Genomic DNA, 15,082 nt, shown 5'->3' on the forward strand with positions numbered 1-15,082 from the left:
TTTTAATTAATTTAAAAAAAAAAAAAAAAAAAAAAAAAAAATATAAAAAAAAGGGTAGGAGGAGAAGGGGGGGGAGAAGGAGTGGGAGAGGGAAAAAAAAAGGGAAAAATTTTCTTTTTCCAAAAGGATGAAGAAAAAAAAAAAAAAAAAAAAAACTTTCCTCGCAAAATAGTAATAAAGAAACCCGCGAACAAGATTCTTATTTTTTGAATATTCATGTTTGGTTTTTCTCTCCTTCTCCTTCTTATTTTTTTTTTTTTACCCTCCTTCTTTTTACTCTCACTCTCTCTCTCTCTCTCTCTTTCTCTCACTCTCCAGATTTTTTTTTTCTTCTTCTTTTTCCAGTCGAGATAAAGATTTTTCTTTTTTTTTTTTTAAAAAAAAACTCATTATTATTATCGTCATCATTACAATTTTTTTTTTTTTAGATTCGGTTTTTAAAAATCGAAACGTCGTTCGATTAATTGTTTTTATTTTTTCGAATAAGTCGGTACGTCAAACAAAAAAAAAAACATTTCGTCTGCTAAATCGAAACGATTCGAGTATCGATTCGGATAAAAAATTTTAAAAATTTTATCGAACGTTCGAGAAATAAAAAAAAAAAAAATTTTTTTTAATGTCGTCAGTTGTCACTCTGATTTACCCGTTTTTTGTTGTTTTTGTTGCTGTCGTGAATTTTTTTTTTTTTTGGGGGAACCGGAAGGGGGAAGGGTCGACGGGGAAAAAGAGTCCAAAGAAGGAAGAGAAAGAGAAAGAGAGAGAGAAAGAGAAAAAGTATATATACGATGGGGAGGCGGGTGTAGACGACATATATTAATTTTAACGGTCGCGTCACGCATTTTTATTTAAGCAAATGACTTTTTCCTTTTTTTTTTTTTTTCCTTTTTTTTTTGCATTTTATTACCAATATTGTTACAACCATTTTTTTTCTGTTTCGTTTCCACTAAAAGGGGAATGAGGGTAAAAAAAAATTATTAATTTCTCGTGGAAGCTATTAAAAAAAAAAAAAAATAGTAATAAAACAAAGGAAAAAAAAAATCTTTAATTTGAATTTTTATACGGAAACCTGCCTCCCGAGTTTTTTTTTTGCTTTCTCCACCCCACCCCCACCCCCGACCGACGGGAAGAAGGATGCTTCATCCTCCTCCTCCACCTCCTCCCTTCAATCTTCTCATCTTCTCAAACTCTTCCAGGGTATCAAATTGATTCTGCATAATGCGGCAGGTGGTGAAGGCCCTGCTCAGAGCCATCTTTTTCTTTTTGTGTCTTCAAATCTCTGTTTCAGCTTCACAAACGGTTTCCCTCTACCCATCCCCCCTCCCTTTTTTTTTTACTCCCATTTTATTCAACCTCCTCCATCTTCTTTTCGTTTTCCCTTGACTAACTTCCTTTGTCAGATTTCTTTTTCTTTTTTTCTTTTTTTTTTTGAATTTTGAAAAGGGGAAAAACGGTTTTTCCATACGATTCTTTTTTTTCTCCCTCCCCTCCTCCCCTTTCTCTTTCTTTTTCTTTTTTCCCTTTAAACCTTTCTCAGTTTCAAATTTTATCATTTTACAGTTTTTCTTTTTTTTTTTCTTTTCTCCTTTTTTTTCCTGCCTTTTTTTTTGCTTTTCCTTAATTCATCTCTCCAACTTCAATGGTTTCGAATTTTTTTTTTTATTTAAAGAAAAAGAAAAAAAAAACAAATTCAATACATTCAAAAAAAAAGGAAATTTTATTTCTTAGAGATAGAAAAGAAAAAAAAAAAGAAAATGTCTGCTGCTAAAAGTAACATTGAATCAGTGAAAAGGAAAGAAAGATAGGACTCACGACTACTTGGCAAAAAAAAAAAATGAAAATAATCGTAAGGAAAATAAAAAAACAACAACAACAAAATTCATGTATCGTTTACGTTTGTTTGTTTCTATCGTACCAACATTTAAAAAAAAAAAAATTCGTGCTATTTTTTTTTTCGGGGGGAAAGGGGGTTAAAAAGTTTTTTATTGAGTTTTCCTAAATTAAAAAATAATTAGAATGAAAATTTTAAACTCAAACAATTATTTAAACAAACAAACAAGTGAAAATAGTTATATATTTTTGTTTGTTTGTTTGTTTGTTTTATTAAACCAAAAAAAAAAAAAAACAAATCCCTGACAGTTATGAGTTTTCTCAACTTTTGTGAAAACTCTTTTTCTTTTTTTTTTTTAACGAAAAAAATTCTTTTCTTTTCCATTTTCATTTATTTCGAAAACAAACAAAAATTCACATGCGTGTAAATTTTTTTTTTTATGACGACAATCATCATCATCATCATTTCAATGTTTTTTTTTTCTCAAAATGAAAAATGATTAACAAATAATAATAATAATAAACTTGTTGTTAAACGTTTTAAATAAAATAAAACGAAAAATAAAAAAATAAAATAACTGAGAGGAGTAAATGGATTAATGTGAAAAGAGTCCCGAGGGATGTTTTCGGACATCAAGAACCCTTCGACAAAAGGTCATATCCCGATGGTCATCCCCGGGTGAGCCTTTATAACCCTTCGGGCTTTAATTTTTTTTTTTTTCCTTCCCTTTTTCTGTCAACCACTAATTTGTATTCTTTTAAAAGGTTTTCACTCTCTCACTTTCTCTCTCTCTCTCCTTTCGATTTCAATTTTGGAAGAAAACAAAAGGAAAAAAAAGATTTTAACGAATTTTTTTTTTTTTCGAAGCAGAAGAAAAATTAAAAAAAACAACTCGTAATAATAATAATAATACTAATTTTTTTTCGATTACCATCTTCATGTCGTCGATATTTTGAAATTGACAAATTAAATAAACGATACCTTGGAGTATGTAAACCCCCCTCCCTCTTCCAACAAAAAAAAAGTCTCCGCGCAACAAACACGAACCGAACAACCAAACAACAGCCCTATTATTATCCTCAATCATTCTTTTTTCTTAACCCTCCTCATTCTTCAAGAGATTATTTAATGATATCCTAATTTTTCTTCGTCTTTTCTTTAAAAAAAAAAAAACACAATGGCGGACGCGATTATTATAAATAAAACAATTACTACGACGCCATATTTAATATTATTTATAAAACGATATAAAAATTTATTATTATTTATGATTATCGAAGAGTTAAATAAAAGTTTTAAATAATAATAATATTTTTAAAAAATTTGAGAAAAGGAAGGAAAAAAAAAGGAAATTGTTTGTAGCGGTTTTCGTAAAGAAGAAAAAGAAGAGGAGTAGGAAACATTTGCTATTTTCCTCCCGTAGTTTTAACACGACGACGAGGACGACGAAGGACGACGACTACGACACATGCTTAGCCTAAACCAAGATTTATATTTATCTATAAAACACATTAGTGGACTCGTTTGTTGGGTTGTTTTTCCAAGGAAAACTTTTCAAATAATTTGCAACCCCTTTCTTGATAGCTTTATTGTTGTTGTTGTTTTTCTATTTTTTTTTCTCAAATATATATTTTAAAGTTTTTCGGGTTAGTAGAATAAACAAACGTTATGATTGTCGCGATAATATCGGTTGTCGTTTTAATAAAATCAAACGTTGAAAAAAAAATTGTCTTATATGGTTCGATTATTAAGGGTGAGTTAATAAATATCGCGGAGGCTGCGTTCGTGTTCGTGTTTTGTGTGAACAACATTCCAACGATTTTTTAATAAAATTTGTTTTTACGTGAGTATTTCAATAGAATGTTCTACGACTGATTATGATTGATCGTTTGACACTTTTGTAATTTTCAATTGAGTTACAATTTTTTTTTTTTTAAATAGTTTAAGGTGGCAAAAAAAAAATGGATTGTCAGAATGATAACAACAACAACGGAAATCATTTCGATTTAGTTAGCAGACGAAATTAATAAATTTTTAGAAAAAAAAAAGTATAAAAACATTTCTAAGTGAAAATTAAAAAAAATTTTTTTCTTATTTTTTTTTTACGACCCTTTCAACTTTAAGATTCAGATTCAATCATCATCCCCCGTTAAAAAGAAAAAAAAAAAAAATTTTCGTAACGCAAACTGAATTTAAAAATTTATTGTCGGGGGTTGTTTCTGGCATTTATACCAAAAGAGAAAATAAGAAAAAGAAAGGAGAGAGAAAAAAGAGAAGAAAAGAAAAGAGAGAGAAAAAAAGGGGTTACTTAACATTCGCTAATAAGTTAAACATTTTTTTTTTGGTTAATTGATTGATTTTAAACTCGCGTTTTCTAATTAATTTCATTTGATTCTATTTTTTTTTAACCCTTACCTTTCGGTCCCTCCCCTGTCCTCCTTTACCCTTTTTAAAAAGGAAAAAAAAAAATCTTTTTTTTTCGGTGAAAGGGTTAGGAAAGGTGCAACATGTGTGAATGTGCAGTCATGTAAATTACATTTCCCTTAAAGCCATTTGAACATCCTCCCCCCTCCTTCCCTCTTGCCCTCCATTCCTCCACTTTCCCCTCCTCCCACCCGGATTTCGTCGTTCTGCTGACCGCACAATTTCCCTCAATTCAATTTATTATTTGTTTCCTTCTCCTGTTGTTTATTAAAGAAAAGATTCCTCTTACGCTTTCCCCATACACTCTCACACACCCTCATCCCCCCTTTTTATTATTATTATTATTATTATCGAAACGCCGCGTTAAAAAATTTTTTTAAAAATGTTTTCTTACGATTTGTTAAGTAATTCATTCCGAGTATAATAATGAGAGGGAGAGAGAGAGATGGAAGAATGTTTTTTTTTTCAAGGTAAATATTTAATTGTTGTATGACTCGTTGATGATTTAAAATTACAACAAACAACAAACAACAACACGTCCTAAATTCAAAGCAAACATTATATTGGCGTATTCGTAAATATTATTATTCTGAGAGAGAAAAAAAATTATTGTCAAAATAAAAACAATAAACAAAAAGGCAGAAATATGTAAAAACAAAATAAATCGGTCGGCCATTTTTAATTTTTTTTTACAACACAAGTCGTAATTTTAAAATTTTAAATTTTTTTAAACGAGTATAAATAGAAAAAAGAAAGAAATTTAACGGGTAAAAATCCATCGATTTCTCTTAATACAAACACAAAAATAGGGTCGAAGGTTACGAGGGGTTGACAACAACATCCTTTTAACATTATTATCAATGACGTCATTTATTTAAATTAAGGTGAGAGCGAGAGAGAGAGAGAAATTTACAAACGAATTAAAAAAAATTTTTTTTTTTTTTTCGGAAATCATATATTAATTTTTTTATAAAAATTCAAATTCGATATCCATTCGTCCGTCATTTTATCGTCAATTCAAATTTAATTCGAAATTTTTGAATTTTTCCCGCCATTTTATCACGATGATCCCATCATTCAAAAGAGAAAAAAAAATAAAAACTAACGCGCGGGAGCTTTTTTCATTTTTTTTTTTAATAAATAAATCGATATTTAGAGTAATCATGTTTGTTTTTAGTTATTTGATATTATTATTTCAATAAATCAATAAATAAATAATCAATATTTACTCCCCTCCCCCTCCCCAAAAAAAAAAAAAACCTGTTGACGGAAAGTGAGAGTAAAGAGAGACAGAGACAATGTTTACATAGTTACTTAATACAGATTGAATGGATTTAAACGTACGCACACACGCACACGTACACAAACATTATTAAATCGTATTTTTATTGTGATTCACTTCACGTAATAATAATAATAATAATAATAATAAATTTGTGGTAATTGAATATATCGATCAAAATAATAATAATAAAGTTTCCTTGTCTTTTAAGAGAGAGAGAGAGAGAGAGAGGGAAAAAAATGATTTTCACAGGTCAAAAGAACTTTTTCCCAATTTTGATTTTTGATTTTTTTGTTTTCGGGAAACACGTTTTTGACAATTTTTTTTTTCGACAATTTTTCAAATTTGAAAAATCCATAGAGAAAGTCAAAAAAAAGAAAAAATGTTCTCTATGGAAATATAAACCGATTTAATTAATTTCGATATTCGATACCCTATGACACGACGTTCGTTCAATCATCATCTTACGCAAATTACAATTCCGCCGTGTAAATTACAATTGTAAATTTAATTACAAATTTATTATTATTATTATTATTATTATTATTATTATTATTATTATTATTATTATTATTATTATTATTATTATTATTATTTAAATAAAAAAAATAAATAAAATTTTCGTGTTACGACCCCGACTACTTTCACTTTAACAAAAAAAAAAAGAAAAAAATTAAAATTATGGAAGACGAAAAACATTAAAAAACTTTATTTTTTTACGTGTGTTATATGAAAATATAATTACAATAAATTTCACCGCCTGCTTAGAATTCTCTAAAAGAATTCTTAATAAAAAGAAAAAAAAAAAATTTTTTTTCTGCTTTTTCTGTTTGTTGTTGTTGTTCAATGTTTTAGATTATGGTCACATGCGGACGCGTTTAACATAAAATTTCTTTGCTTAAAAAATTTTTTTATTTACTAATTACAAGTTAAATTAAAAATTTAAATTACAGGTTGTACAAAAAAAAAAAAATCTTAGACCGTCGGTCAGACGGAAGTAAAATAATAATGATGATGATTATAATAATAATAATAATAATAATAATAATAATAATAATAATAATAATAATAATAATAATAATAAATGAAAGAAATGTTTTTTTTTTTTTTTTGAAACATGCAAAGAAAAAATTATTTCATCGTGCTTGTGAGAGGATTGTAATGACTTAAAGTCATCATCCGACAACAACAACAACAACCACAACAAACGAATGCAAACAAAAAAAAAAAAAAAAGTTTTGAAAAATTTTTATTCGACATGAAAAAAAAAATTTCTCCAAATAACAAATTATTAAAACGGTTTCAATAAATAAATAAATAAATAAAAATGAATGGCGTGATCAATGGTTATTTTTTTTTTTCTTTATATAAATTCAAAATTGAGTTTTTTCCCTCCCTCTCTCTCTCCCTCCCATCTCCCCGCCTCCTTCCTCAGTCTTATGAACCTCCCCATTTTTTCCCATTTTGTTTCTTTCCCCCCCCCTCAAGTAAACCACGAATAAAAAAAAAAAAAAGGAAAAAAAATTTATCTTTTTTTCAAAATCAGCAATGAATCGGTTGAGGTGGTGGTGGTGGTGCTGGTGGTGGTGGTGGTGGTGGTAGGGAAAAAGTGGTAAATGATTTTGATGTTAGATTTTATGTGGTAAGCTAAAAGGAAAAATAAAAATGATAAGAACATAAAATAGGAGGCAGACAACATACACACAACCGACGGTTGTTCGACAAACACACGATATTTTACAATTTGTTAAATTAATCATACATCAAAATCTTTTTTTTTTTTTCCACGTCGTCATTTTTTACGTTAAGCCGCCATTTTTAAAATTTTATAAATAAATAAAAACTAAGTAAAAAAAAAAAAAAAAAGTTTTTGGTCTGGTGTACTAACATCGTACTTCACCACAAACTTTATACTTTTACAAACGTTACAATTAATTTTTTTTTTTTTTTTAATAGTAATAAATCAAAGGGATGGAATAATAATAATAATAATAATAATAATAATAATAATAATTTTTTTAAATGTAAATTACGTAAAAAAAAAATTCAAGCCTATTTTTTTCCTTATGTATATATAGGAACGTCATTTATTTAATCATCCCTTTAAATAAAATAAAATTTTTCTTTTTTTTTTGTTTTTTTTTTGTAAAAAAATAATAAAAGACCAATTGGAAAACGTTGGCAAAACTAATCATCTATCATTCCGATGAATATTTTCATAAAAAAAAAGAATTATAAAAAGATTAGTGTTTGTAACGTTTCATACGTTAGACTCGTAATTTTTTTACGTTTCCGGGATGAAATTTCAATGACAGATGAACTGAAACGTCACTTCCGTCTGTTTCAAAGTTCGACACTATCCATCCGTCAGATTATGCTTTTTGCATTTGCATAAAAATTCAATTTTTTATTTTATTCTTAAATCTCCGATTGCGAGACATTTTTTTTTTTTTTTTTTTTTATAAGTGCTTTTGTGTTTTTTTCCCTTTTTTTTTTTTCTACCAGTTTTGCTAACAACTCCCTCCCTCATCTGCTTACCCTTTTCCCTACTACTCCTGACTTTTCCCTAACGAAAATAAAAAAAATAAAAAAAATTTTTTTTTTCCTCAATGCAAAAATATTATTAATAAATAAAATAATATTTTACCGTGATTTACTATTTTTAATAAATCATTCGTTTATTCATTCATTCATTCATTCAATCACTCATTCATTCACCTTTTACAAATTAAATTTAACGTTGATTGAAAACGAAAAAATTGCGGCGGAATTCAAATCGTCAACCTCTCATTTCCCAAACCATTTTGAAAATTTTAAAAGGAAAATTATCGGACGTACGCACGCGTGATTTAAATAATAATAATAATAATAATCGCGGCGTAATTTTCGTCGTAATTTTTTTTTTTTACGTAGTAGCTGATGAAAATAAGGAAAACCAAAATAAAGAATTATGGATTTGGGGTTGAACGAAAACAGATTCTTCGACCCATTTAAAAAGGCAGAGGGTTAATTTTTGTAGCCTTTGGGGGTTTTTCTTACCCTTCACCTACTTTTTACCCCCGTAAAGTCAGTATTGTAGTTTATGGCATTTCACATTTAAATAATAATAATGATAAAAATTGTACGAATTTAAATTTGTGACCCATTTGACGATGAAGACGAGGACCCAACCTAAAAACGACTTGTTGCTACTATTTGGTTTTTTTTTTTTGTAATGTTTTGCTTATGATTTAAATAATAATAATCATAATAATAATGAGAGTGATAAAAATCGTTTTTCGAATACATTTAAAAAAAAAAAAAATATATCGGAAGAGACAAAAAGAAGACAAATAATCAAAATTCAGGTTTTTTAGGAATTTAGTTAATAATAATAAAGGAGTTGTAAGGTTTTTTTACTGAGCCTGAAATTTTTGATTTCTGTTTTTATAATGTAAAACGTATAATTTTGTCCTTGTCTCACTTTCCCAGCCTTAAATTATAGAATGCGTACAACGTAAGAAAACGAGTGAAAACGTTTTTCCCGCGTTAAACATCGTCGTTTTTTTAAACGTAAAATTGATGAAAATTTTATTTTAAGATGATTTGTTTTAACGATTGATTCGGTAACCCCAAACGGTTTTTCTAACGATGTTTTATTCGTTAAACTTATTCGAAAACGGTAGAATCGAGCTGAAAATAATAGGTTAGAAAACTTCTGGATGGGTTATTTGAATCGCGTCCGTCTGCGAGTCTTGTCATTGGTTAAACTTTATTTCAACTGATCACGTGACAACTATTTTTATACATACGTATTCACGCTTTTTTCTTGGATTTTTTTTTCCTTTTTTTAACTCGTTTTTTTTTTTTTTTTTTATTCTTTTTATTACAATTTTTCTTTTTGTCGTTTTATCGTCATCGTCGGTTGTCGTTGTCGTTGATGTCGTCGTCGCCGTCGCCGTCGTCGTTCTTTTTGTCTTCTTAATCATCATTATCGTCATAGTAGATATAGTCATCATCGTCATTATCATCAATAAAATAATATTGGATTTTGTAATGGCTCCGACACGATAAGGAACAAAAAAAATTATTATTATTATTTTTTAACGTGGCAAAAGAATCGGTATAACCAGAAATAATAAAGAAACAAAACTAGAGGCCTACGCGAGGGGGGAAGAAAAACGTTAAATTAAAAATAATGATAATAAATAACGTTTGACAATGTAAAAAAAAAAAAAAAAAGTGTCGTCGCGAGTGGTGAAAAAGTGTCGCGGAAATGTGATTATTTTTGTTTGTAGTTTGTTTAAAAAAAAACCGTCGATTTTTTTTAAAAACAAACAATTAATTAATATAAATTAAATATTAAAATGACGTTTGTTTGTTGTTACAAGTAGAAAAAATATTCAAAGGTTAAGAAAAAAAAATAGAAAAGTTTTTTGTTTGACGACGTCGTTGACTGATTGTTTTATCGTTTGTTTTTATTTACATTTTTTGTTTTTTTGCCGTTTGTACTGTTTGTGTTAAAAAATTTGGACCCGAAGTTCAGGTACGATGAAAAGTGTTAAGAGTTTTTATTATTTAACAAAAGCAATGATCTATTATGTTGTTATTATTGTAAAGGAAAAGGTTAATACCTTTTAAACTCATTCTCTCTCTTTCACTCTCGGTGCAAACCTAAAAAGCAAGAACCTTAGCTTGAATTCTAGAAAAATTTAAATTGTAACACAATATGGATTCCATATTTAAGAATATAAATAATTATAAACTTAATTTTTAAAATCTTCTCCCCTAAAAAAGAAAATACAATCGCAGCAAAAGAAAATTTTAAGAAAAAACGTGTCTTTACAACTTATAAAAAACCATTTTAAATCTAATAAGAAAAAAGAAACCTTTTAAAAAATTCGATAATTTTTTTTTTCCCAAAATTCCAGGCGTGACGTTAGCATCGATTGAACCTTTCAATCACGTCACTGGAAATTTTTTTTTTTTTTTCCGGGGGGAGGATAAAAAAAAAAAATTTTTTTTTCTTTTCCCCCCGAAAAAAAAAAGATTTCTTTTTTACCGGAAATTTTTTTCGCGTCGTATCAAAACGTATACATATATATAATGTACTAGATAAATTTATGAATCCATGTACCGGATATCCGGGTTTTTGTACCTGAAGGGAAAATATTTGAAAAGAAAAATTTACTATCTTTTTCTCTCTCTCTCTCTTCAAAAACTTTAAATTATGGCAAAAACTTTTTCTTTTTTTTTTCTTCTGAAATGATAAAAAAGGGAAGAAAAAAAAGAAAAAATGTTTTTTTCTTTCTTCCTTTCCTTTTTTTCGTCAACAATGATGACAACCTTAAATCACATTAAATTCGATTTTACCAACAACAACAAAAAGAAAATTTATATCACCTCTCTATAAATTCACATCAATCGCTATAACTATAAATAAATATTTATTTACTTCAACCGTGAAATAAAATATTTTTCCAACTTTGTACGTTTATTTAAACGAATAATTCAAAGACTCAATTTTGTAATTTTTGCATTCAGAACAATTATAGACTACAAACAAACTATAGCATTTTGATATAATTTAAAAAGTTTCCCTACAATACAATCATTCTACCATTTTATTATAGATTCGTAAATTACGTTTCATCAATTAAAAAGAATTTCTTGTCAGGAATCAAAAACGATCCGCGAATATAGTATTTATAGCATATTATAGCGCGCGTTTTTGTTAAGGGCTTAATGCTACAAAACATATTGAAAATCATAACTGCGTAATATTAACAAGGTTCGATTCTTCTAATACAATAACCATTACCATTTATAACAAATAACAAAATCAAAAAGTAGCATTTCTTATAGTTATAGTCTATAAAAGACTTTGACTTTATTTATTTCCGCTTTTATGAAACCCTCTTTTACACAATAATAATAGTAATAATTTGAAATTTTGTGTAAATAAAACCACCCCGTCATTGTCACTCATATTAAAACTCTTTTCTTTTTTTTTTTTTTGTAATGGTTGTGTGTGTGTTTTTCCATAAAAATGAAAACAGAGAAAGAGAGAGAGAGAGAGAGAAAGAGAGTGAGGCACAAAAATACTGGAAAAAAAAACCAATATATGCGTGACATAAAAGAAACGACACATTATTATTATTATTATTATTACAACATTCATTTCATTAAATATTAATCCTAATTTTTTGTTTTTTTAATTTATAGTGCGTGCGTGTGTGTGTCTGTGTCTGTGGAAACCAAGAACGACAACAACAACAACAATAACAACAACGCTGCTGCTGCTGGAGTAGTAACAAAAAAATGGTGGTGAAATAAAATAAATAAGTAAAACCGCAACGAGGAACGTTTGAATTAAATTATTAATTAATATTATGTGAAATAATGATCAAATTTAAACCGTGAAACTTTTTATGTCGCCATTATAATAATAATAATAATAATAAAACGCTATGTTTAAATTACAGACACCGCCACCACCACCATCACCGCGTTAAATAATGTGACAAAACTACAACACGAGGAATAACAAAGTAGTGCTAATAATAATAATAATAATAATAATAGTTTATTTAAAAGAAAAAAACTTTTATAGGAGATTATAAAAAGTGTAATAAAAAAACCGTGAAGAAAAAAAAAAAAAATTAATAAAAATTCATTCGGACTCAACTTTGGTGGTGGTCTATAATTTTATAGAGTTTAATAATTTTATAGTTATGAGTTTTTATATAGCAGTGATAAAATATAGCGCACGAAGAATAAATAAATCGATCGATTGATGATTTCTTTTCGGTCGTATTGTATACCTATCGATTTTTTTTTTGTATTTGTTTGTTTGTTTGACTCGTAATTGAAACGTATTATTATTATAATATTTTTTTTGTTGTTTGTTGGTTGCATTTATTCGAACCATGTTTGATAGTGAAGTAAAAAAAAAAAAAAACGACAAAAAAAAATTGTTTTTCTTTTTTTTACCGTTGACGTAAAGTGATTGATCGTCAGTTTTGTTGGACATGATTTTCGTTGAAGTGTTTCGGTGAGCGGGTCGTCGTCGTCGTCGTCGGTCGTCGGTCGTCGTCTGTCCGTCGTATCACGGAAGGTTGTTTTTTTTTTTTTTCGGGGATTTAAAATTACAATGCGTGGGAAACAGGGAGCGAGAGGAGGAGGAAACATGGTAACTGGCGGAACGGGAAACAGTGGTAATTCATCGGGTTTAGACGAAGAAGAAGACGAATACGTTGCGAGCGTTAAAGCAAGACCACCTACCCCCATGTACGACAATACGAAGGGTGGTGGTGGTGGTGGCGGTGGGGATAACATATCCGCCGGTAGCGGAATAACCGGCGGTGGGTTTTGGTTGGCCGCGGTTCAAGCATCCGCTACCGGTCCTCCCCACGGTACTCATCCAATGGAAACCGGGTTACATATGGATCACATTCCTACAGCCGAAACCGGGTTTATAAATTCTCAGCCTTCAATGGCTGAATTCATGACGGCTTTGCCCCACATAAGCGGAGACATACAAAGGTCTATGAGTCCGCCACCGGGAAACTATCCAATGAGTGAACCTATATCCGGACAACAATCTCAATCCGGAGTTAATGTACCGGAATATCCTTGGATGAAGGAAAAAAAAACATCCCGAAAGAGTAATCAACAAGGTAAGTAAGGTTTTTTTTTCTACCGTACCTTTTACACTACCGCGTTGGTAACCGTTTGTACCTCAACAAAACGATAAAATCTATAAAAAAAAAAGGAAAAACTATTTTATAGCTTTAAAAATGAAAAATGATAAACCCGACGCAAAAATTTGTCTGAAAACATTAAACAAAAAAAAAACACTCCGACAGTTACTACAACAACAACAAACAACTGTTTTCATTGACAAATACCTTATAAAATTTTTTTCCTGTTTTAAAAATGATCGATCTCTGACAACACGGATTTCATCATTCACGAAAACAACAGACAACAAACAACAAACACCTTAAATGTATCGCTAACCTTTATCCAAATGATTTCCTTTCGTTCGTTTATTCGATCGTTGAACATTTTTATCGGATAAAAAAAAAATACCTGAAAAAAAAATGGCGGACGGACACCACGATCGTTTTACTCTAATTTAATTCGGTGGCAAAATTATTTATTTAAGCAAAAAATAAATTTTTTTTTGTCTGCAACTCGATTTGCTGCCACGAAACCGAAAAAACAAAAAAAAAATTTTTATCCAAAGGGGCGCAAAAATAATAATAATAATGATAATAATAAGTTCAATAGGGACGTAATTTTTCATGTTTGATTTTTTTTTTTTTTGTTAAATGAATGAGAAGAGCGGCGGCGTACCTTTTTTTTTTCTCTCTTCAAATCGAAATTTTTTTTTTTTAATTTTAAAAGAAAATTAGGTTTAAGGTTTATCTGTCAGCATGAAAAATTTGATGGGATGCAAAATGTTGTGAGGTCCCCTTATAAACAATTGGTTACACCCATTTTTCTTTTGACAGTTTATTGGTTTCTCTCTCTCTCTCACTCGGTACCTTCCATCCATCCATCCATCCATAATTAATTCATTTATTATTAACAAATTTTTTTTTGTTTTTTTTTTTTGACTTTTTCCTTTTCCAAAAAAAAAAAAAAAATTTTTTCCGCCCCCCAGGCACCGATGGGAGTTCAAAAAAAAAAAAGGAAAAAAAATCTTCTGCTTTTTAAAAATTATATATCAATTGTTTGTTACAAAAATTTTGGTTTTAAAACAAACGCGGGCTTAATTTAACATTGTATGCGGTTTACGAGAGAGAAAGAGAGAGAGAGGAAGAGAGAGAGAAATTGAGTTTTTTTTTTTTTCGTGGAACAACGCAAAATATAAATTTTTACATTGTTTAATGTCTTTAAAAAAACGAGAGAGAGAAAGAGAAAGAGAGAGAGAGGAAGAGAGAGAGAAATTGAGTTTTTTTTTTTTTCGTGGAACAACGCAAAATATAAATTTTTACATTGTTTAATGTCTTTAAAAAAACGAGAGAGAGAAAGAGAAAGAGAGAAAGAGAGAGAGAGAAGGAAAAGGGTGGAAAAAAAATTTTTTTTTTTTTCGTGTCGTCTTTTAAACTTTTTTTTTTTTTCTACTTTTTTTTCTTCTCCTAACGCCGCGTTTTTACAGAAAATCAATAAAAAAATTTTTTGTCATTTTAAAATTTAAAGCTTTCTAAAATAATAATAATAATAATAATAATAATAATAAAAAGTTTTTCCAGAGATGAAAAAGAAAAAAAAAAAAATTTTTTTTTTTTCGTTTCAAATTAGATAAGGTTTTATCCCGTAATCCTCCGGTTGAGAGTTTCCAGAAGAATTTTTCTCCAGATTTAAAAAAATTTTTTTTTTTATCATGGAAAAAGATACTGCCAACGATAAAAAAAAAAAAAAATTTTTTTTAAAATGTTTTCTGCTTTCTTATTTGTTTTTAATGTCGATTTACAATTAAAATTTACGCAAAAGTTTTAAAACAAACAAAAAACGACCTGAAATCCCCGATCGCGACGACGTAAAAAACTCTTATTCCT

General features: G+C 28.7%; 1 protein-coding gene across 1 annotated transcript; it reads left to right on the forward strand.

Moving 5' to 3' along the window:
- Positions 1 to 12,666: 12,666 nt before the first annotated feature.
- Positions 12,667 to 13,987, forward strand: Phum_PHUM266800 (uncharacterized protein; the record flags this gene model as incomplete). The annotated part of the gene is made up of 3 exons (XM_002426609.1): positions 12,667 to 12,803; positions 12,864 to 13,192; positions 13,941 to 13,987. 3 exons carry the CDS (start codon positions 12,667 to 12,669, stop codon positions 13,985 to 13,987), a joined length of 513 nt encoding a protein of 170 aa, XP_002426654.1.
- Between the last annotated feature and the right edge of the window lie 1,095 nt (positions 13,988 to 15,082).

This window comes from Pediculus humanus, genomic scaffold (assembly GCF_000006295.1).
Source record: "Pediculus humanus corporis 1103172107642 genomic scaffold, whole genome shotgun sequence".
Taxonomy (NCBI): Eukaryota; Metazoa; Arthropoda; class Insecta; order Psocodea; family Pediculidae; genus Pediculus; species Pediculus humanus.